Below are 23,368 nucleotides of genomic sequence, written 5' to 3' on the forward strand. Positions count from 1 at the left end.
AGAAACAACAGCCTGCTAGAAAGCAGTTCCATCCTAAAGTGTTGGCTCTTTCTGAAAGTACATGACCAAGCAAAATGACCTGATATGGCTGCCTACACACCAATATTACAACTAAAAAAATACACTTGCTGGTTCAGCAATTTAATTTTATATAATAGAGTGAATTATTTGCAGTGTAAACAGTGTAATTTAGAAATAAAAATGACATCATAAAAATCATGACAGAATTCCTTTAAGGATTATTCTCCTCCTCTGAGCCGGGAACCCTCATGTTGCAGCAGTTGCTTAATGCAGCCCTGGGGTATAAATATTATTATATTTTATATTATGGCTTCATTGTAACTGGAGCTGAGACAAAGCCATGGTATTACAGGTTTCTTACATAACCAGAAATGTCTTCTGATGTTGCAGGGGGTATATCAAAACTGTGCAGTCTGCTTTATATGTCACATCTCATAGAATCAGCTCATCTACATGTGTGCCGGGATCTCAGCTAAGCTCAGTCCTGTCTTCATGGCCCAAAGTATGCGTAGAAGTGCCCACATAAAAACATTTGTAGGTAGAAGGGTTGTGAGATAAGGTGAGATGGGAACTGTAGAAGAAGCAAGAAGTCTATGGAGATACAGTGGGTTAAGATTGCCCTACCTTATTGTTAAATGCTTGGTCCAATATATTGCTGCCCCTATATCTTGCCCTAAGGTTGTTCTGTTCCCTTCTAGATCCTGCCTGTGTTCCTTTATATGGTCATAGAACTTCTCAGTGACTTTTAATATCCTTATAATTTACAGTAGGGGGTACATTATCCCTTATAATACATGAGTGATACTCAGATTTCCCTGTATAACTCAGCCTTGTGCCTTTATATGGTCACAGAACCCCCCAGTGACTTCTAATATCCTTATAATTTACATAGTGGTGCTTCTACAATGAGACAAGGTTAGACTCTTGCCTCTGATTGCAATGCCCTGCACCTTAACAAAGGTGCCAAAATTATGGTTATTATACCTAAAATTTGGCTGTTCTAGTAGTCTTCTACTACACTTTCGAAATGGCATTCAGGGTGACCAGCAAGCCACCACAGGTGGCAGAGGGGCCACGATCATCCCTGCAGCCTTGTACCCTTATATGGTCACAGAACCCTTCAGTCACTTCTAATATGCTTATAATTTACAGTAGGGGGTACATTATCCCTTATAATACATGAGTGATACTCAGAGTTCCCTGTATAACTCAGTCTGCAGCCTTGTGCCTTTATATGGTCACAGAACCCCCAGTGACTTCTAATATCCTTATAATTTACAGTAGGGGGTACATCATCCCTTATAATACATGAGTGATACTAAGAGTTCCCTGTATAACTCAGCCTGCAGCCTTGTGCCTTTATATGGTCAAAGAACCCCTCAGTGAATTCTAATATCCTTATAATTTACAGTAGGGGGTACATTATCCCTTATAATACGAGTGATACTTAGAGTCCCCTGCTTGACTGCAGCCTTGTGTTTTTAAATTGTCACAGAACCCCTCAGTGACTTGACTCCTAGTATGCTTATAATTTACAGCAGAGGGAGGGTAAATTATCCAATACATATTCAATGCAGGTTGATGAAGGATGAGAGAAGTCGCAGTACCACACAGAACCGCCAGGTGCCGCTGACACTTCGTTCTCATGCTATGGCACAACGCAAAGAGATAAGCCTAACGCTTATTGGGCGGGGTCAGAAGCTCAAATGGGCGGGAGGTATAGACACCATGCCAAGGGGAGGGGCAAATGGAGTAGCAAAGACTTAGGGGACTTTAGGCGCAACGTGGTAACGTCACTAAGCGGGTTGCTTGGGAGGAGGTCCCTGCGTTGCGGACAGTGAGTTACAGACAGGCCGGTGCCAAAACTAGGGAATGGGTGGGCTCTAGAAAGTGTTTCCCAAGTAGGGGGCGTTCCCGGGCACGGTAGAGGTGGGGTTAAAAACGTCACGGGGCGGGGAGCAGGGCATGGAGGCGGCTCCCCAGCCCGGAGCTGTCAGTGGGGCAGTGGTTGCCCGTTTGGATTCGGACTTTTCCCGGTACCGGAGAACCCAGCACCATGGCTGATGTCTTCCAGCACAACGACAGCACCTCGTCCTCATCCCCCTTACAGGACGTGGTCCAGCGCTTTGCCCGCAAGGGGGCCCTTAGACAGAAGAACGTGCACGAGGTGAAGAATCACAAATTCATCGCTCGCTTCTTCAAGCAGCCAACGTTCTGCAGCCACTGCACCGACTTTATATGGTATGTATCAAATGTACCTTACTGGCCCCTGATATACTCCTGCTGCTCACTGTGCACACCAACTGCCCCCTACTATATACCTATATTACCCCTGAACCCAACTCTACACCCACAATCAGCCAACATTCTACACATACTTGATATAGTAAGTAGCACAACTGCCCCTCACATAACTCTACTGTCCCTTTGTGTCCCTATTGCCCCTGTACCCTTAAGTAGCAAACATTCTGCAGCCACTGCACTTTATATGGTAAGTACCCCAACTGCCGCCTCTTATACCCCTAGTGTCCCCTCATATAACCCTAGTCCCCCTGTATTCACAAGCTGCTCAGCTTCTGCAGCCACTACCCAGTGATCCCCAACCAGTAGCTCGTGAGCAACATGTTGCTCTCCAACCCCTTGGATGTTGCTCTCAGTGTCCTCAAAGCAGGTGCTGATTTTTGAATTCCAGGCTTGGAAGCAATTTTTAATTGCATAAAAACTAAGTATAGTGCCAAGTAGAGCCTCTTGTAGGCTGCAGTTCCACATAGGGGCTACCAAATAGCCAAGCACAGCCCTTATTGTGTTGCTCCCCAACTCTTTTTACATTTGAATGTGGCTCACGGGTAAAAAAGGTTGGGGACCCCTGCACTACACCAACTTTGTATGGTACATACCACAACTGGCCCCAATGTACCTCTACTGCCCTTTATACCCACAAGCAGCCCACCTTCTGCACCCAATGTGGTAAGTACTCCAGCTGCCCACCCTACCTATTTATACTGCCTGTTACCTGCCCTGAATGTTTCCTATTTCTCTTTTGCCCTATCTGTTGCTACTGTCTCTTTACTTACCATTACACCAATGGCAGCTGCAACCACATATTCCTGCCAACACCACTGCCACTATAATGGCCCCAGCTTAAAGGAACAGTAACACCAAAAAATGAAAGTCTTTTAAAGTAATGAAAATATAATGTACTGATAAAATGGGTGTTTACTTCAGAAACTATAAAATAGTTATAAATATATATATATATAAAATAGTATATCTATTTATATCTATCTATATATATATATATATATATATATATATATATATATATATATATATATATATATATATATATATATATATATATATATATATATAAGATCAGCACTGTCAGAGGTGCTGATCTTCTATTCATATACTACTACAGGTTTGATCATGCACCTCTTGGATTGAGTGCGGGCACTGCCGGATACTATATATATATATATAAGTCATTCAATGCTCAAAAAGGAGAAAAGGCACAGGATACACAGCAGATAACAGATAATCTCTGTAGTATTCAATGGGATTCTTCAGAATGTATCTGTTATCTACTTTGTATCCTGTGCATGAGTACACAGTACCTTGTTTATATTAACTATAATAGTCTTTCTGACACAAACACAACAGTTTTACCAGTGCAGGGCAACAGTGCATTTTATTGTTATTCCTTTAAAGCACTTTTATTTTTTGGTGTTACTGTTCCTTCAACTAATATCATTGGAGCTAATGTCCAACTTGCAGCCTTTAAGTTCAACTCCCATTAAGCAGTGCTGAGGTTCTAGTTCAGTGACCATGTGGAATGGATCCCTTTGTCTCTGTAGCTGCTGCCATAGAGGGAAATTGGCTGAGAGATGTCAAAGAATGTGTGAGTAATTCCCATAGGGACTTGAGGGTAAATATTAACTACTGACATCCAGCCTGCAACCTGCCAGTGCCACCTCAGGAATTCCCCAGGGTTTGTGCTAGGACGCTATAGGAAAAGTGGCTGTTAGGTGTTTTTCTTAGTGGCTGCTGTAAGGCCCCAAGGATGGTGAATACTGTATGAGGGGCTGTTTGAGCTGTAGAAATGCTGTGTACAACCCTTTATGCCTGGGTGTAACTGCCCCATGGAGAGTACTATACCAGGACCTTTCAGTTCTATAAATGTGCTCACTCTTTATTATTGTGCCTTGTGGGTGTGTAGCGATATACATCTTGTGTCTTGCACAGAACCCCTCTATTCCCAGTGGGCCTAGCAATTCCTTATAGTAAAATTCCCAATCCCTGTAACCGAAGGTCACAGTTATGAATGCGGCACAATTGCACAAAGTGTGAGCATGGAGGTGTGCAAGATTTTCTATGCTCAGGTTTACACCGAGTGATCTTGTGTAAACAGGCACTTGGCCTATTTCACACATTTGTTTGCTAGCAAGTGCGTTAGATCCTTTAATTTGTGATAAAGTTTTGTTTACACCATAGAGTCAGTATTTACACCATAGGGTTAATTTTTTAATTTTTTAGGTATTTACCCCACTAGAGTTAGTACATGCTTGGCTGTTTTTTTAAACAGCTTTTATTTGTTTTTTGTTTTTTAATGAAAACAAGTATTGTAAGAGAAAGAGTATTGAACAGAGAGAAGAGTAGAAAGGAGAGGGTGGGGAAAAGAGTTCTCATCTTTCTTAAGTTTAGGAGGCGAAACAACTTAGCCATAGAGTTAGTACTATAGCATTAGTAAAGTTTTGGCCTCCTGCTGTTTACACCATAGAGTTAGTAAAGGCCTGGGATGTTTACACTATAGCATTAGTAAAGTTTTGGCCTCCTGTGCTGTTTACACCATGGAATTAGTAAAGGCCTTGGATGTTTACACAGATTTTAAAGGGCTTGCACAGTGAACTGTGGTTGGTGCTGCCTAAAGGATCAGGGGCAGTTGTATCCCAGAGCCCCAGTAATGTAGGTTCAATGGGTGTGAGTAGCCGCTTGGCAGAAACAGCTGTTTATATGGGTGGTGATTGGCAGAATGTACCCCTGAGATATGAGGGAGTTGAACGCGGTGCGTGTCAGCAGGTGAGACGTACAGTTACACATGCACTTCACCTAAACTACAAGAAATGAATATGAATTAATTAATGGGGTTGTTTACATTTATATTAACTTTTAGTATAATGAAGAGAGTGATATTCTGAGACAATTTGCATATCGGTTTTTATTTTTTTATTATTTGTGGCTTTTGAGTTACAGTAATTAACTTTTTATTCAGCAGCTCTCCATTTTGCAGTTTCAGTTTCTGGTTGCTAGGATACAAATAATCCTAGTAACCATGCATTGATTTAAATTAGAGACGGAATATGAATAGGAGAGGGCCTGAATAGAAAGACGAGTAATAAAAAGTGACAGTAACAATATATTTGTAGCCCTTCAGAGCATTTGTTGTTTAAACGGGGTCAGTGACCCCCAGATGAAAGCTGAAGAGAGTAATAGGAGGAAGGCAATTGATTAAAAAACAATAAAAAATAAATAATGAAGACCAATTGAAAAGTAGCGTAAAATTGGACATTTTATAGCATACTAAAGGTTAACTTGAAAGTGACCCACCCCTTTAAGAGGGGTCTCTGTCCCATAGAGCTTATACAGTTGGAGGGGGGTGCTATACATGTACAATAGCTTTCTGCATTTAATATATCCTTCCCTTTTCCCTTGTGTTCCAGGGGCTTTGGGAAGCAAGGATTCCAGTGCCAAGGTAAGAATAAACTTGTCTTGTGTGTGTCTTGCTGATTAGATATGTTGCACCTGTAAGTGACCTCGTGTACGGCAGTTCTCCGTTTTTCCGCTTATGGACGCTCTTGCACACAAACCATTTGTCATGTCACAAGGGTAGTGCCTGTGTATGGCACATGTAATACTAGCGGGTAAGGGTGTCTCCTCCTGTTGTACTGACACATTCCAGTGGATTAACAGGTAGCTCCTAGATCTAGTGAAAGTGATGCACTAGATGACTGTGACGCTGGTGCTTGTCATCTAGGAGATGTTTTGTGGTGGGCCACATGTGGACAGCATGATTAATGGGAGTCCAGCATGCAACAAAGTCTGTTTGGACTCTGTGAGCCATTGGCAGTGGGGCTGGAAGGGAGAGGAAAGGTACAGCAGAAGTGCTCCCCCCCCAATGGGCCCTAGGATTAGACAATAGAGCATGCTTTTTCATTGCTGCCAGTCTGCCTATGCCTTTTCCCGGCTGTTTAAAACTAAACTAAGCGATTGGATTAATTAGGAAAAGTACCAGCAATTGGGCTCGGTGGGTAGGTTCTGCCAGTTGCAGGTTCATAAATAGTATCCTTATTGTTGTGCATGTGAGTGCTGCCCGTGTGGAGGTGTATGAGTGGGCGGCCGCAGGAATTGCTGGGTTGACAGTTCTGCCAGTCGAGGCTTTTTGCCCTTTCTGTCTCCTGCCAGTCCTTACTTGTGTAACACTACTTTTATACACAAGGGTGGGCTTACTATAGTGTAATTGTGCACTCAGCTCTAGGACCCCATCCCTTTTGTATAGTACCAACTGCCTCTCTCGCACCCCATTATTCTTGTATAGCACCATTTTCCCCTCTGGGACCCAGTCTATCCTGTATAGCGGCAACAGCCCTTCTGGGATCCCATCCCTCTTGGACACCCCCCAACCTTGGAAGACCACCATAACACTGAGGGCCTAACCCTTACATGCTGTTGTTTAAAAAGGGGAAGTAAAGAGAATCAATGGCTAAAGTGGGACAAAAATTAGCTTTTGGGTACAATAGGATTATGCACCCCAGATACAGCAAGATCTGGGGTGCTGCGGCAATATGAGCACATTCTATACATTTCACTCAGTGCCCTTAGTAGCTGAGATGGGACGGTTTGGGGCTCCTTGGCCTATTTCTGCTGTATCTTTCTCTGCTGTATTCTCTCCCTTCTCCCCCCGGATGTGGGACGTGTTTGTTGTGCTGACAGATGAGTGTTAGTTTGTGTAAGGGAAAGTCTGTTTGTTTCTTCTTTCTCATTATCTGAATCCAGCTGCTCCATCCTTTTCTGTATGTGGTTAGTGCCGTGGGTGGTGCCCTGATTTCTCACACTCATATATGTATATAAGAATACATATAAATACAAATATACAAAGAATAAATGGTCTGGGTGTGTATAACAGGGTAAATTTCCCCTTTAGCACCAACTTATTTCCAAAAACAATAGGAAAAATTGAGCATCATCAGATCCAATGAGGCGGTGTCTCTTTATCCTTGGAGTTCGGAGTTGGGGTGTGTTTATTTTGTGCACAGAGTGTGTAGGGAGTATACATCTGTCTCCCTGTCAGGGGGCCAATCGCTGTTTCAAGTGCCTTTGTTGTTGGGCAACCAGCCATTTCCACCACCGGGGTTCTGAGACATTTACATGCTCTGGGTTGGAGATCAGCAACATCTGTAATAACACTGTTCTCTCCCTTCAGTTATTTGCTTCTTACCCCAATATTCTTACTATTACCAGGCATTTATTATATTGTGCCAACTTATTCTGCAGTGCTTTACAAAAGATCAGTAACTAACCATAACAATAGTTTCTGATACAAGAGGTACAGAAAGCCTAGCTCCATAGAGCTTACACTCTTAAATTGTTAAAATTGCCTTGCATCTTTCCTACAGCATTAATGTACTCAACTCATGCCTTCTCTATGGTCCAGTTTTACTATCTTTGTTCTCCACATGCTGCAGTGCTTTGAAGACTTATACCATTTGTACTTTCTACATGGTCTTGAAGTATCTGTGCTTTCCAGAATGTCTTGTAGCATCTGTGCTTTCCGGAAAGGTCTTGTAGCATTTGTGCTTTCCGGAAAGGTCTTGTAGCACATCTGTGCTTTCCGGAAGGTTTTGTAGCATCTGTGCTTCCCGGAAGGTCTTGCAGCATCTGTGCTTTCCTGGAAAGGTCTTGTAGCATCTGTGCTTTCCAGAAGGTCTTGTAGCATCAGTGCTTTCCGGAAGTTCTTGAAGCATCTGTGCTTTCTGGAAGGTGTTGTAGCATCTGGACTTTCTGGAAGGTCTTCTAGCATCTGTGCTTTCAGGAAGGTCTTGTAGCACATCTGTTCTTTCTGGAAGGTCTTGTAGCATCTGTGCTTTCCGGAAGGTCTTGTAACATCTGTGATTTCCAGAAGGTCTTGTAGCATCTGTACCTTCCCGAAGATCTTGAAGCATCTGTGCTTTCTGAAAGGTGTTGTAGCATCTGGACTTTATGGAAGGTCTTCTAGCATGTGTGCTTTCTGGAAGGTCTTGTGGCATCTGTGCTTTCCGGAAGGTCTTGTGGCATCTGTGCTTTCCGGAAGGTCTTGTAGTATCTGTGCATTCTGGAATATCTTGTAGCATCTTTATTTCTGAACCATATTACAGCATCAGAACCTATGAGACTACATCAGTGCTTTCAGAAAGGCCTTGTATCACCAGTGCTTTCTTTATATTAATGTCTCAGCTTTTTCTTGAAGGCCTGGTGGCACCTGTGCTATCTCAGCCATATTGGGGGCATCCACACATCAATGCTTTTCTTCCAGGTCCCCTGCCTATGTGCTAGAAGGTGTTTTGGCCCCAGCAGTACAAGCTACAAGTAGGCCTCTTTTCCGTTACTCATCCAGTGACCTGACCGGAAGAGATGGTTGCAATTAGATATGTGGCTAAGTTCAAGTTAAATTTATTTCCTCAACTTTACTAGTTGAGAAGAATGAGGAGTTAGGCAAAAACAAGCCCAGCAGGTGGTGATTTCTCCTGGCGCTGAATTGGTTACAGAACTACTGCCAGACTGCTTGTGCCCAAGCCGCAAATTGATAAACCCATTAAGATGTATATTTATTTGATCAGTGAGCAAGACTGAGCGCCCCAAATGAATATAAATATGTATGGATTATTAACCATATCAAACAAAGCTTGTGGTGCAAGGCTGGCAACTTTCCCAAGCACTGTTAGTCTTTATCTTTCTAATTGAGCAAATGCTTTTATCTCCCCCCCCCCCAGCATTGTAGCAATACAGTTATGGTTATGCAGCTCAGGCATAATGGGGACACAGCTCCGCAGATGGAAATATTTGATCCTTTATACATATAACCAATGCGTGGGTTCAAGATTCCCATTTTCAGGCTATTTAATCTGGTCCCCTTTAGCCTAAAACAAGACTTTAGATACAAAACATTGTTATTCTATAGTCACAAATGTGCTCAGAACCACAGTTAATTTTACAACCCCTTCTTTGGGGCCTGCTGGAAATGAGATGTACATAGTTACATAGTTAAATTGGGTTGAAAAAAGACAAAGTCCATCAAGTTCAACCCCTCCAAATGAAAACCCAGCATCCATACACACACCCCTCCCTACTTTTAATTAAATTCTATATACCCATACCCATACTAACTATAGAGCTTAGTATCACAATAGCCTTTGATATTATGTCTGTCCAAAAAATCATCCAAGCCATGTAATTATATGTAATTGAGATGTAGTGATTTTTCAACTTGGGTTACAAAAAGCTGCTGTGAACATTTTATAAACTACTCAGTGTATTTTTGGGGGCCCATTTACTAAGAATTTACTCTTACAATTTGAGATTTACGAAGTATAAACAACACGAAAACCTCTAATACAAAACGTTGCTATTTAAAGTTTGTCAAGGTCCTATAGATGTCAGTGGGAGCTGTGCTGATCCTATAGGACCACTCCAAATCAATTCAGAATTTTAGAGGTTTCATATTTTTTGTGCTAGGAATTGTCTGAAAAAGGTCATTTTTTTTTAATGTTTTTCAAGGTATCTGTATTTTTTATTGCAGAGTTCAGCATAATTTTCCATCCGTCCTTTTTTTATTTGGACTTTTTAATAAATCCCATGACCTTCATGGTTTTAGAATTTGTGAGTTTAGTTGTGGTTTCAAAAACCACTAAAACCACGAAAACGAGACTGTTGATAAATAGGCCCCTTATTGTATCTTTCAGTATAAGATGTTATTAGCAGAGGAATACCTGTGGTCCAGTAATTTTAGGGTATCTCTGTGTAAGGCCCAGATTAGCAATCTGGATTCTAGTGAGATTGGTCAATTGGGGCTGATGGGGCTGCATCGGGTCGGGTACCCGCGGAATACAAGCAAAGTGGTTGGGTTTCTGGCAAAAAGTCCCAGATTCCTTGGCCGTAAGGGCAGTCCACGGGTAACCTGGCTGGGTACCCAACAAAAGTGTAGGCTTGATCCCTCCCACCCACCCTTGTGGTTTTTACAGTTGTTACATTTTTTGCGAAGATTAGACACTGAAGGGACATCACTTCCAGTTTCGCTTGTCCCCCGGGTCTGAAGTTTAGTTGGCCTATTGAGGTAGCGAAAACATGTGGGTCAAATTGGGTGTTCAGGTTGCGAGTACGGGTCTGGTACGGGTTTCAGAAATTGGACCTGCCCAGGACTCTAACTTGGGTTATTGTTACATAAAAGCAGTATATATATAGTATATGGTTTCTTTTATGTAATTAACCCCTTGCCTGCCAGAGATTTTACAGCAGTGGCTGTCAGGGAACCTATGTGCCAACTCTGTAGAGATTACATTGGTGGGGTCTTGCCTCAGAGTGATACTTGGTGGGGAACCTCAGTACCAGTGCTTGTAGAGAAGAGAGCAGGATTAATCAAGTAATAAAGTCACATGTAGGGGTGAAGACAAGCTGAGGTTTTTGTTGTTCTGTAGATGATTGCAGTTCAGGCCTGTGTGACTCAAATCCGACTAATGAGAGCAGTGCAGGGGCAGATCTCTGCCGCTTCATGGAACTCCTCTCTGATCCTTGGCAGTAGTGCAAATTTGTGTAAATTCTGACCTTTCAAAACTATTCGCCTTTCTCTTTTATAAATATCTAACTGGGCTCTGTGCCCTTCCTAAATTCCCTTGTGCACCCACACGCAGGCCCGGGAGGGAGCTGGTCACTTGACTTAAACAGGAACGCTACCCAAATATTGACAAAATAATGCAAGAAAATGTGAATATCGAGTAGTATTTTTGTAAATTTTTATATGATACCAGGGTTAGCACCATTAACTCTTTTCAGTGTGTGCGGCAGCCCTACAGACTTTTAACCTGCAACTTGCTTACTTGCGTGTTTAAAAATCTTAAATGGTTTCTCTTTTTAGTGTAGGACTGGCCATACCAGGGATGATTTTGACGTAGTTCGTCCACCTGAATATATTGCAATATATGGACAAACAGTACCTGCTTTGTTTAAAAGGGAGGGAATTTTTCTAGTACCTAATGCCCAAAATGTTCTAATGTCCTATATATAGGGGGTACTTTATTCATTATATAATACACAAGAGCCATGAATATGCTTTAAATGATATCCTTATGAACGGTGCTTAGTGATGTTGTCAGTTATAATCTGAGTTTAGTGATGTAATTTGTCATATGACACATAACATTTTGTGTGTTATAGTAAATAAAGTAAAAAAAATATTAGGATATTAGAATTAACATTGGAGTTTCATGACCTGTATGGAGTAATGAAGGTGTGTATGTAATACAGGGGTGTCCAAACTTTTTGCAACGAGGGCCAGATCTGGTGAGGTGAAAATATGTGGGGGCCGACCATACAGCCTGTCATTCTTTGAACCATTAACATTTAATAAAACTATATTTTGCCTCCTTAAACAGCTTGCCAGGAATCCTTAAACCTTGGCAGTCCGATATGGTAAAACTACAACTCTCAAAACGTCTGTCGTGCAATAGAGCAAGTTCTCTCTATTGAGCTAGGCTAAGATAGAACCGATATCTCCCCATTCTCGCAATCTAGAATAGCTTCCTGAGAAAATACCCCAATCACCAGCGATCCCGGCTCCCCGGTGTATTTCCCCGTCCCTATGTGCCGCCGGTCTATTCCAAGATACTAGTGCAAAACACCGAAATGGCAACAGCTGTGCGAAGATCTGAAAGCGCTTTACGGAGTGCGACAAGAACCATAATACCTAAAATTCCGTAGTGATCGGAGCGGAACGTCACCACTGAGGCGGGAGTAATAGCCAGGGGCTGGGCTATGGAGACCTAAATTAACTAATTAGCTGAGGAATGCCGGCCCTTGTTTGATTGGATAATGGGGCCAAGGGACACGCATTAAGGAGTGTCCTACCCACCTCCCCTTCATCCAATACAGGGCCGAACATTATCTTCCGTGTTAATCTGCCTCTTCTAATCTACAGCCAGGTTTCATGTGCGGGCCATATTCTGTATATTTTTGCAATTTGCGCCGGGCCAATTAAAAATGGATCGCGGGCCGCATTTGGCCCGCGGGCCGTAGTTTGGACACCCCTGATGTAATAGTTATCGTCTCACCCAAGAATCATGATGTTTTCATGTTTGTTGGGGGAAGGAGAGGTATATGCAGGTGCAGCTGTGCGCAACAGTAGGGCTCCCACATCCTGCACAAATCTTACATTTCCTGTTCGTTTTACTGTTTTATAAAGGGAAAGTTGCACCTATAGATCAATTGCAGGATTTGATTTTGTTTGTTGATTAATATGTGGGCTCTGCGATTCCCTGAATTGGTTCCCTTCTCTCTCTCTCTTCTTATCAGTCATCATTAACAGTTGCAAGGTTTTCACCAATTTAGTAACCCATAGCAACCAGTCAGATGTCTGCTTTCAAACAGGCAACTAGTTAAATTAGTTAACCTTTAGGCCAGGTGGCAGCGAATTCTGCCCTTCACCAACCTGCGAGCCAGCTCTGTGGACAATGGGTCGGCCCAAACACGCCCAACCCGTGGGTTGCCCTGATCCTAAAGCTTTGCAGGTTTCCCCTTTGTGTCTATCAGTGTTGCCTTTATTTATTTAACTGTTTGTGTATGCAGTTAGATTGTTTCTACCTCTGAGGGGTCACAGGCTTTGGGAAGGTCTACCTCTGATGGGTCACAGGCTTTGGGAAGGAGCTTACTTTAACCCAACTGGGGAGTCCAGTCATGTCATTATCTAACATTTGTATTGGGTTGAGAGGTGTTCCCATCTGGTTGTTCCTTTTGGCTGTGGGAAGCCCAAATCAATAAACGTCCGGCCCAGCTGTTGTTTAGGGATAAAGTGCTGACTGCTGTGCTTTCCACAGGGGGGGACCCATATATGGCTGGACCTACACTTGTATTCCACTTTCTTTGTGTATAATCTTCTCTTTCCCTGCCTCTGTAATCTCCCCCTCGCACCCCAGTAACCCATTCGGCACCCACATTTGCATCTCGTGTTCGGATTTAATGACTCACGAGATTCTGTGGAATAAAAAGTCCTTTCTTTTCTTGCCTCGCAGTAAACAAAATGATTGGAGAGAAAACAGTTGCACTTAACAAAGATGCACATTGTGAGCACCAGGGTGGGGGCAACATTTTGTGCTATTGTACCTTTCTGCTGATTGTTCCACTAAATAGGACGCTGGTTCTGTCACACTGAGAGATCCGTTGTGTAATGTGCTTCCTACTGGGTGAGCTTGTGTTTTTGGGAACAAAGACTCTCTGCTTGGTTTGTTTCATATATATAGTATTGGAAAAGAAACCTCTGATTTCTCGTTTTGCCCTTATTTTATTACCATCATCCTTTGTTACCCATAATCACATTTCTCAAAGAGCCCCATCATAATCCAGGGATGCTGGATCACCTCCAATTTTACTGATTTTTAGACACTTTTTAAAGACTCTCCATTCCCTGCCAGAATATGTAAAGCTAACAAGATTTCTCATAGCCATATTTGTTCATGATGGTCTGTAGTTCTGATTGGTTGCCACCCGAATTGGACAACGTATAACATAATGGACTCTATTAAATCTATTACTCAGCCTGATGCCATTCATGGCAAGTGATATTTTCAATTTACATTTCAGGGAGACCCGTCTAAGCCTTGGTGCCTCCTCCCTGTACAATTCATACGGGAAAGGTAAAGAGTAAAGGTTGCTCCTTATCTGGGATGCCTTTTTGTGATGTCTCCATTTTCCAATAAATCACTAATAGTAAAGCTGGAACCAAGTGCCACTGGGATTGGGATTTGACCAGAGTCCAGGGGGCAAATTTCCTTAACAAGTGTATTGGGTTAAACACAATAGTAAGGGAGGTGCTTGCACTCTGTACACTAAATCTTACATAAAGGAGATTGTTACAGTTATCTCCTGTTAGCATTCTTTCCCCAGTGATTGGGTGGGACGAAGGAAACTGCGAATACGTTTAAGTGTGTGAAGTGCAACTACAATGCTACCTCTAATCTAATCCCGGGTGCCTTGGACTTTAAGCAGAGACTCTTATCTGTGTAGTCGATGGGAGCAAATGACGAAAGTCAAGAGTCCGCTACTCACTGTACATGGTATAGGCCCCCTAATTAGAGTCTCCTGGGAAAAGTCACATAATACTAACTGTGGGAACTCTCTTCCACCTGAGATAATGGACTAGTTGTAGTTCTGTATGTTTTGGATATATATGAAGTGTGTATATAAACATTGTTGTAGTGCAGTTGCTCTTACTTAATGTCCCACACATACAGGGCAGGACGGCAGGGGCTGTGGGTGAATAGAACCTTTATAGAGATAACATTTGGTACCAATTAGAAATTTTCAGTCCTAACGGCCCCTCATGGTAATACTGTTTCTGCCCTACATCGGCCAATGAAAGGTGCTATTCAGTGCACAGAGCAGCTACCTATATGTGGCTCATTTCCCAGACAACAACCATCTTGGCTAAAGACTGAACACCCTCCTCTATAAAGGTGGCCATAGACGCACAGATAATATCGTACGAAACAACGATATTCGTTGCGTGTATGGTGGAAAAAGAGCCGACCGATATCGGCAGAAGACTTGGATATTGGTCGGCTCTTCGATCGGGCTGGACGGAAAATTTTGATCGGGTGCCTTTGAAGGGACCCAAACATTGCCCATTGTTAGTGCTGAATCGTCAGATACAGGTAGAATTCTATTGTTTCTTCCCGTATATCCACCTTGTATATCTGACGATTCAGCTCTATACGTGTGTATTGAAACGAACGATCTTTCTTGGAAAGATCTTTTCCAAGAAAGATCGTAATTGTTATGTCTATGGCCACCTAAGTCATAAGGGACTGGTCAGTAAACCATTGCTTTATGCCTGATTGATGGAGCAGTCTGACCAGCCTGGGAATCATGGGTTGTTGTGCCATGTGTCACATTTACCTTATACACATTCTGTCAGGGCTGTTGACCCATTGAATGGATACAGTGCAGTGTGGAGTGGAGTAGAACCCTGGAAGAATCTGGGTAGGGGCTGTATGAAGACAAAAGAGTTAAAAAGTGACAGTCTGAATAGGTACTGTAGGACAAGATGAGACCGAGACTAAAGGTGTAGATGTAGAGATCCGCTCGTTTGGCGATGTCGCCAAATAAGCGGATCTCTCCCCCCCATATGCCCACATTGAAATGGGCGATATCGGGCTGATCCGATCGTTGGGCCCTAGTGATCATAATGCATTCTAAACGGGCAGTCAGATCGCACAGATGTGGCCGCAATTCTACTGGATTTTTTTACCTGTCGTCAGATGGCCCCACACACGGGTAAATAAGCTGCCGACTCGGTCTGTCGGCAGCTTTTATCAGCTCGTGTATGGGGGCCTTAAGATGGGCACAGTAGACAAGCTCACATATGTGAGAAGAGGCTGCCCAGAAACAGTGGCGGAACTACCGGAGGTGCAGGGGGTACGAGCGTGCCAGGGCCAGCACCCCCTCAGGGCCCCCCGGCAGTCCGTGCGCCGCTGAAAATGCGGCCGTATGGAGGATCGCTACTGCCCAGAAACATTCAATAGGAAATGGGATTTATGGATTGACGTAGAACCTGATGTAGGCTCTCCCTATCGTATGTAGCCACTACGTTGGCTTTTGTGGGTAATAACAAGGAATCCACTCTCATACCTCAAGTAGAGAGAGAACTATGCATTAGGGAAAACTTTGCCACTACAGGTACACACAATACTGCTAACATGTATACAAAGGTTTTTTCACTGCCCTCTAGGAAACAACGGTTGTTAGTAAGATGCCAAGTTGTTAAGCTTACTATGTTAAGTATAATTTAAATGTAGCAATCTTGCAAACACGTCATTTTCTTATCCTGTATGTAACACAATTTTTGTAACTGATTACTAAATAAAAGTAAGAATATGGTTTAATATAAAGCGGAGGAACAAAAGGTGAGAAGGAGTCAATAGTTGCATAGATTTATTGCACGTAGGGAACAGGAACCCCTGAGCTGGATTATATTATACTCACACATACACACATATATATATATATTTTTAGAAATTAGTGGAAAAAAGTGTTTTGCGATGGTCGGTTTGGATATCACACAGCCAGTATGGTGCTGAGTTTTGAGATGATGTACCTTTAACAAAATGGCAACTCCAAATCAGGCTTGATTTATGTTTGGTTACAGTAGTGGGGATGATTTTCCATTGCCCAATTAATCTACTACTTGCATACAGGGGGCACTAATAGTTATACTCATGAGTATTATACCCCCTGCATTCAAAGGCTGCCCAGGTAAACATATGCAGAACGCACTGTTAATCAGCTGCAGGTGCAAATGCCCCCAGTGTGCAGCAGTATGGCAGTAGGAGCATAAACCCCTTGTATTTTGCACTGGCGGATGGTATAAAATTCTTCTGTATAGTGAGCATGGGGAGAGTGCAGTTGCATAGAACACAAAGGGAAGTTGTATGCATCCAGCGACTGCTCTCATTCCTTAGTTGTGGTTTGGGTGTAACAGTGCTGGGTGAGAGTGTTGGCCAAGTGAGTGTAACGGAGCAGGTGTGTAACTGCCGGCAGCGCAGGCACCAATGAGCTTCTCTACTGACACCATAATCCTCCCTGTAACATAAACAAATTCATATTAAGCATGTATATTGGGTGTGGCCATGTGAACCCCAAGTTATATTGTTATACAGTTTCTTATATCTGTCAGCAAGGTGTGCAGCAAAATGTCATTTTAGCATACATACTGCTCTGATTTTTGCAGTGACAGATTGCAGGGAGGCAGCGAGGAATTGTGGAGAGGGAGTGCAAGGAAGTACAAGAACTAATATTAAATAAATAATATAAACCAGTGCATGTGAGGAGGCTCCTAATGTCACCAGTCTCACCCCATTTGGCTACACTTGAGCACCAGCTTGCATTACCCAGTTTGGCACTGCATGTGGTATCCATGGGGCACCTGTTGGAGTAACCTAGCTTGGCTCCACGTGTTGCAGCCTTGGTGCACTTGCTAGAGTTTTCCAACGTGTTGCAGCCCTTGGGCTGTTGCTGGAGTTATCCAGTTTGGCACCAAGTGTTGCAACAATGAAACACTTTCTGAAGTTACCCAGTTTGGCACTGAGTGTTGCAACAATGAAACACTTGCTGAAGTTATCCAGTTTGGCACTGAGAGTTGCAACAAGGAGACACTTGCTGAAGTTACCCAGTTTGGCACTGAGGGTTGCAACAATGAGACACTTGCTGGAGTTACCCAGTTAAGCACTGCATACAGCAGCCCTTGGGCACTTACTTGAGTTACCAAGTTTTGTTCTGCATGTTGCAACCCTTGGGCATTGTATACGACAGCCTTAGGCACTTGCTGGAGTTACCCAGCGTGGCACTGCATACTCAGCCTTGGGCACTTGCTGGAGTTACCCAGCTTGGCACTCGATGCAAGACTTCTGTTTATTTGGCTCCTTCTGTCATAGAGAAATCCATTCCGCTTAGTACCAGATTCTCATGTTTCATATCAGTTTATAGCACAGGGTACAGCTGCTATATATTTGCTCTGTTGGGGGCTGCCACATACCCGCCCCCTACAGCACAACAGTCTTTCCTTCCACTCTTAATTCAGATATTACAAAAATGATACCCAGACAGGGGTGCTTCGTCAATGAGGCAAGTTGAGGCTGCCTCATGCGGCAGCGCCCCACTAGGTACCAGGGGCAGCAAAAATTCTGCTCCGGGTACTTTAAGAGCGAATTTCCAGGGGATGGGGGGGGGGGCTGCAGCAACTGCTGCTGCCTCAGGCGGCGGAGGGGTCAGGATCGCCCCTGTACCCAGACATGACTGTTTATCCAAGTCTAACTGTATTGATGGCCTCATGAAGACGAAGAGTTAATCTGGATGGAAAGTGCTGGTGCCCATGTGCCCATGCGCCTCTGGACTCAAGTGACCCCTGCAGTTTAATTTAGGGAATGGATTTTAGAGTGCCAACTAAAGCTGCCCAGGGAAGTGCCTTACGGTTGTATCTGTAAGCATGCACTGGTGGATAGATGGACAGACAGAAACAGGGGGGCAGTCAATAAGTAGGGATAAAAGAGAGAAAACGTATGTAGTTCAATATTGTAGACTTTGCAAATCCCCCCAATTTCCAAAACAGCCCTTCCAAACAGCCCCCCACCAGCCCAATAAAAAATAATAATAGCGACTTTCTATGGCATTTTACAGCAGCCCCTCTGGCATTTGCCAGAATCCACAGATTGCCAGTCCAGACCTGTGAAATGGGAACAGTTGCTGTATTGACCTAAACAGCATGTTTGTGTGCACCTACTTGCCCCCCCCCCCACAAACTTTAATCTTGACGTCTAGTCACATTCTACTATACTACAATAAAGCAAAAATTCTGCCGTTTCCATGTTTTTGGCCACCACTGGTGGTGCTCTTTTATTACATTGTGGATGTGGGTTAATATAACCCCAGCAGAGGTAGTAATTTCATATGGAGGATGGGGCTAGGGGTGGTTCTGAGCCATAGCATTGGTCTTGTTTGCAGATAAATTGCTAATGGAAAGGTTTGGCCGTGTACAAGAGGAGGGCATGCGCTGTTGCTTTAACAGATTAAAGCAGGCCAGGCAGAAATGAAAAGATAATTACACTCTGGATTAGGGCTCTAAATGTTGTTATTACCATGAAAGAAAATTACATTCTTAAATCTGATTATGCTGGCAGAGATGCACGCCAGGCAGCATCTGAACTCAGCCCAAAAATATGGACAGGCATTAAACTCCTGCACTGACATTCTGTCTACCCTAGGCTCCCCCAGGCCATCCCTCAGCAACTTTTATACTACAGCTTCAAGCACCCAAAGACTGGGTATGACTAGCATACTTGGTCCTGTGGGATGCCATTCAATTTTGGGGACCCTGACCCTACTATAACCTAGACTTCCCTGGTGGGTTCCATTTTTACAAGAGAAAAGGGGTTGTCATTGTGAGAGTTGGGTAGTTGTACTGGCAGATACATTAGATAGCTTCAAGATAGGGCCCGGTGCCTTTTATAGTGGACCTGTCACCCAGACACAAAAAGCTGTATAATAAAAGTCCTTTTCAAATTAAACATGAAAACCAATTTCTATTTTTTATTAAAGCATTCATAGCTGTTATAAACTCATTTAAAAATCTCAGCTGTCAATCAAATATTGTCTGCCCCTCCTCTATGCCTTAGGCATGGAGGCGGGGCAAACGATCACTTTCACTTTCCGTTCAGCACTTCCTATATGCCATTGCTCTCCACACATTCCCCAGTTCTCTTCACCGTTTAATTGTGTAGCCAGGGCATGGGGATGGACATCCGGTCCCCCATTCTGGTGCGCAAACAAGATTCTGAGATGATACAAGGCTTAAAGGACCAGTAATATAAAAAAAATGTAAATTAGTTCTGTGTAACGGAAAAAAACAACCAAGACAGTTTTAACTTTTGAATCGCAAAGCTTTTATTAAGAAATTACTTACCAATTCTCTGCATGCGCTCCTCTTCAGAAACGGCGACAGGGCGACGATCCATAGGCGGCACTTGATTTCTCCTCCCTGGCTATCTACTATAGAAGGCAGGGAGGAGAAATCGAGCACCGCACAATGGATCATCGCCCTGTCGCCGTTTTTGAAGAGGAGCGCATGCTGAGAATCGGTAAGTAATTTCTTAATAAAAGCTTTGCGATTTAAAATTTAAAACTGTCTTGGTGGTTTTTTTTTCATTACAAAGAAACTAATTTTTTTAAATAAATGTTTTTATGTTACTGGTCCTTTAACAACAGTGTCCACAAAATGGCTTCTGCCTCCTTGCTATAATTATGAATTCCCAGACTGAAGGAAACAAGATTCAAATAATTTCTATAGTGTAATTAAAGTTCATTTTGCTTGTCTAATATGATAAAATAGGATTTTGAATATTTTTTTGGGTGACTAGTCCCCTTTAAGCATGGGAAAATATACAAGGATACTTATAGTTTCTGATGATTACCCAGTAAGGGGGCAACTCTTCATCAGTAGAAACACTGGTTGGTTATGTGAGAGACATGCAGTGGTCCCCAACCAGTAGCTCACGAGCTCAGTAGCTCCCTTGTCTAGGACCTATGATTAAGTGTCCTTGTGTGACACGAAACGCGTCAGGCGTTATTCCTTTTTAGATGTGAAGTATCATATTTTATATATACTTTCTGGCTCTCGGAATCTACTTTCGTTGGATGTTCCGGATTGGTGCCTCCCTAATGTGATTTGTTGTCAGATTGTAACAGGTCGGAATTTAAATAAGCCCCTGCTGGTGCTCTGCCTGATACACCTTTCTTCAACCTAGGCTTAACCTTTTACATGCCTTGGGGTCAGTAGTTGGACAACCCTTGGGTCTGTGAAAGCCATAATTGTTCACTATCCCAGCTCTCTTTAACTATGCCCAATCAGAACAGCCTGTTCTCAAATTGCACATTCCCCAAATTGCCCCTGAAATCATCCACCATCCATCTTTTTATCTTCTACTTTCTAAGCTTTACCTCTCCGTTCAGGAAATTTAGACCATGACATTTGATATTGGTTTTTATTTATTTTTGTTTTTTTTAAATTATTTCGCTTTTTGTTTACTAGTTCTGCAGACTTTAGCAGACTTTTTATGCTAGGGTCAAAATTCCCTAGCAAAAGACAGTGGTTTGGATGAGAGACAGGAATATGCTGAATAGGAAAGAGTCTGAATAGAAATGTAAGTAATAAAAGATAACAATAAAATTGTAGCTTTAAAAAGCAATAGGTTTTTTTTACTGCCAGTGTCAATAATCCCCATTTGAAAGCTGAAAAATAAGGCATATTAAACATCTTTAAACATTTTTAGACCATATGAAATGTTGCTAAGATTTTGCCATTTTAAAACATACTAAAAGTTAACTTAAAGGGGAACCATACCTTTAATTTTTTAAATTAGTGAAATGCAAAGTTGAACTTTCCCTTTATCTTTGTGTCACATGCAGCAAAACATTTTGTGCACCCACAGACTCCAGGATCCATATTTCTCTCTGCTCATTCGTCCTGTGGGGAAGCTGCTGAATGAATGGCAGCCTGTGGTGCTGTGGCGTCCCATGCCCATGCAGCTGCCTTTCCACAGAGTCATGTTTGTTGGCACAATGTAAACGGCTGCCATTGAGCTGACACAGTTTACTCAGTGTGACAGGATTTATTGCCCCTATTAAGGGACCAGGCGTTGTTTCATTCCTTACACAGGATCTACACTATATTCCATGGAAGAGTTGAGTCTAAAACACGGAACAGGGACTAAAGCATCATCTCTTTTGTGGGGGAGTTGCAGTTAACGATTCAGATTTCACATTTTTGGCCAGGGTTCATTGCTGTTTTTCTCCATCTCAGCCAGGCATCCTATCTCTCCCTCTCTCCTAGATAAGTCACTCTAGGAATGGCCTCCAGTTCTGTGGTTAAAAAAGCCTTTCAGATTGGGTTATAATCAGGTTTATTAATCAGGTTTTTCCACACACAGTTATGGTTGCCATCTGTTTTTCACAGGACAGTCCGGATGTTGACATCTTACTGAAATGTCCCGACTTTCTCTTTGATCTATTGCACTAAGATACAAAGTTTCTAACTTAATTGGCTTTTGGCAGAAAGCCCAGAATTGATACTTAGATTCTTTTGTAACAATTTAAGATAAGCAAGTCTCTTAAAGGGCAATAGAGGCAATAGAAAAGGGGGAGGGTATGTCTGTTTGTTAGGCAGGATTTAAAAGCTTATATAAAGGAGGAGGTTATGTTAGAAAATGAGAGGGCAGAAGTCTTATGGGTGGAGTTCTTCACCAATTGTAAAGAGTCCAGCAAATTATTTGTAGGCGTATGCTATAGACTCCCTAATGTAAGTGAGGAGGCTAAGCTCCTGATGCAAATAGAAAAGGCTGCTAGTTTGGGTAAAGTAATGATAATGGGAGATTTTAATTACCCAGATATTGACTGGAGCAACAGTACTGCCAGATCAGTTAATGGAAACAAATTTATAAACTTGTTGCATGACAATTGTATTGCACAGGTTGTTGAGGAGCCTACCAGAAAAAATGCGATTCTGGATTTAGTTATCTCAAATGACCCAGAACTTATAGCAAATGTGCAAGTCATTGAACCCCTGGGTAATAGTGACCATAATGTTATATCATTGAATGTCTGGTGCAAAAAACAAATCTATACTGGGGCTACAAAAACCATGAATTTTGGAAAAGCTAATTTTAGTGCCTTGAGGGCTGCCCTACAGAGTATTGATTGGAGCATTAAGTTTTCAGCTAAAAACACAGAACAGAAATGGCTGTCATTTAAAATGATATTAAATCATTACTGTTCTCAATTTATTCCCTTAAGGAGTAAATGTAGACGCTCTAACAATCATCCTATGTGGCTTAATACTGAAGTAAAGAAGTTAATAGGAAAGAAGAGAAAGGCATTTAAAAACTACAAATCTGTTGGGACAAGCTGCATTTAATGAATATTGTAAATCAGCAATCTGGAAGGCAAAGAAAGGAAATGAAGAGTTAATTGCGATGGAGATGAAAACTAACCCTAAAGAGTTTTTTAAATATATTAATAGTAAAAAGATGCAGGTTGAGCGTGTTGCTCCATTAAATAATGGTACCAGTATGGTTGTAACAGATACAGAAAAGGCAAATGTGTTAAACCAGTTCTTTTCTTCAGTGTATACAATAGAGGAGTCTGAGTTCCCAGGCTCACTTTATAGCTACACTAATGGCTCAGCTCAATCTAGTCAGTGGCTGACTCAGGATATGATTCATAAAGCTTTAAAAAAAAATTAATGTAAACAAGGCTCCAGGGCCTGGTGGCATACACCCCCGGGATCTAAGAGAGCTTAGTTCAGTTTTAGACCAGCCCCTATTTCTGATTTTCTCAGATTCACTTTCATCTGGTATGGTGCCTATGGATTGGAGAAAAGCTGATGTTATTCCAATATTTAAAAAGGGATTATGATCTCAGCCTGGCAATTATAGGCCAGTAAATTTGACATCTGTGGTGGGCAAATTATCTGAAGGCTTGTTAAGGGATCACATTCAAAATT

General features: G+C 42.4%; 1 protein-coding gene across 3 annotated transcripts in view; it reads left to right on the forward strand.

Annotated features, from left to right (window-relative positions):
- The first annotated feature begins 739 nt into the window (after positions 1–739).
- The window catches only part of prkca.L (protein kinase C, alpha L homeolog), a 112,508-nt gene continuing 89,879 nt past the window's right edge, over positions 740–23,368 (forward strand). The window contains exons 1-2 of one of the 3 annotated variants that reach the window (XM_041575670.1): positions 740–743; positions 5,742–5,773. Coding sequence is in view for 2 of the 3 variants with exons in the window: in XM_041575669.1 (XP_041431603.1) it covers positions 2,078–2,262; positions 5,742–5,773 (217 nt within the window). In the remaining variant the exon portion in view is untranslated. Of the gene's footprint in view, positions 744–1,864; positions 2,263–5,741; positions 5,774–23,368 lie in introns of those variants that run through there. The other 2 variants (XM_041575669.1, NM_001093673.1) reach the window with 2 other exon arrangements.

Source organism: Xenopus laevis, chromosome 9_10L, assembly GCF_017654675.1.
Source record: "Xenopus laevis strain J_2021 chromosome 9_10L, Xenopus_laevis_v10.1, whole genome shotgun sequence".
NCBI classification, from domain to species: domain Eukaryota; kingdom Metazoa; phylum Chordata; class Amphibia; order Anura; family Pipidae; genus Xenopus; species Xenopus laevis.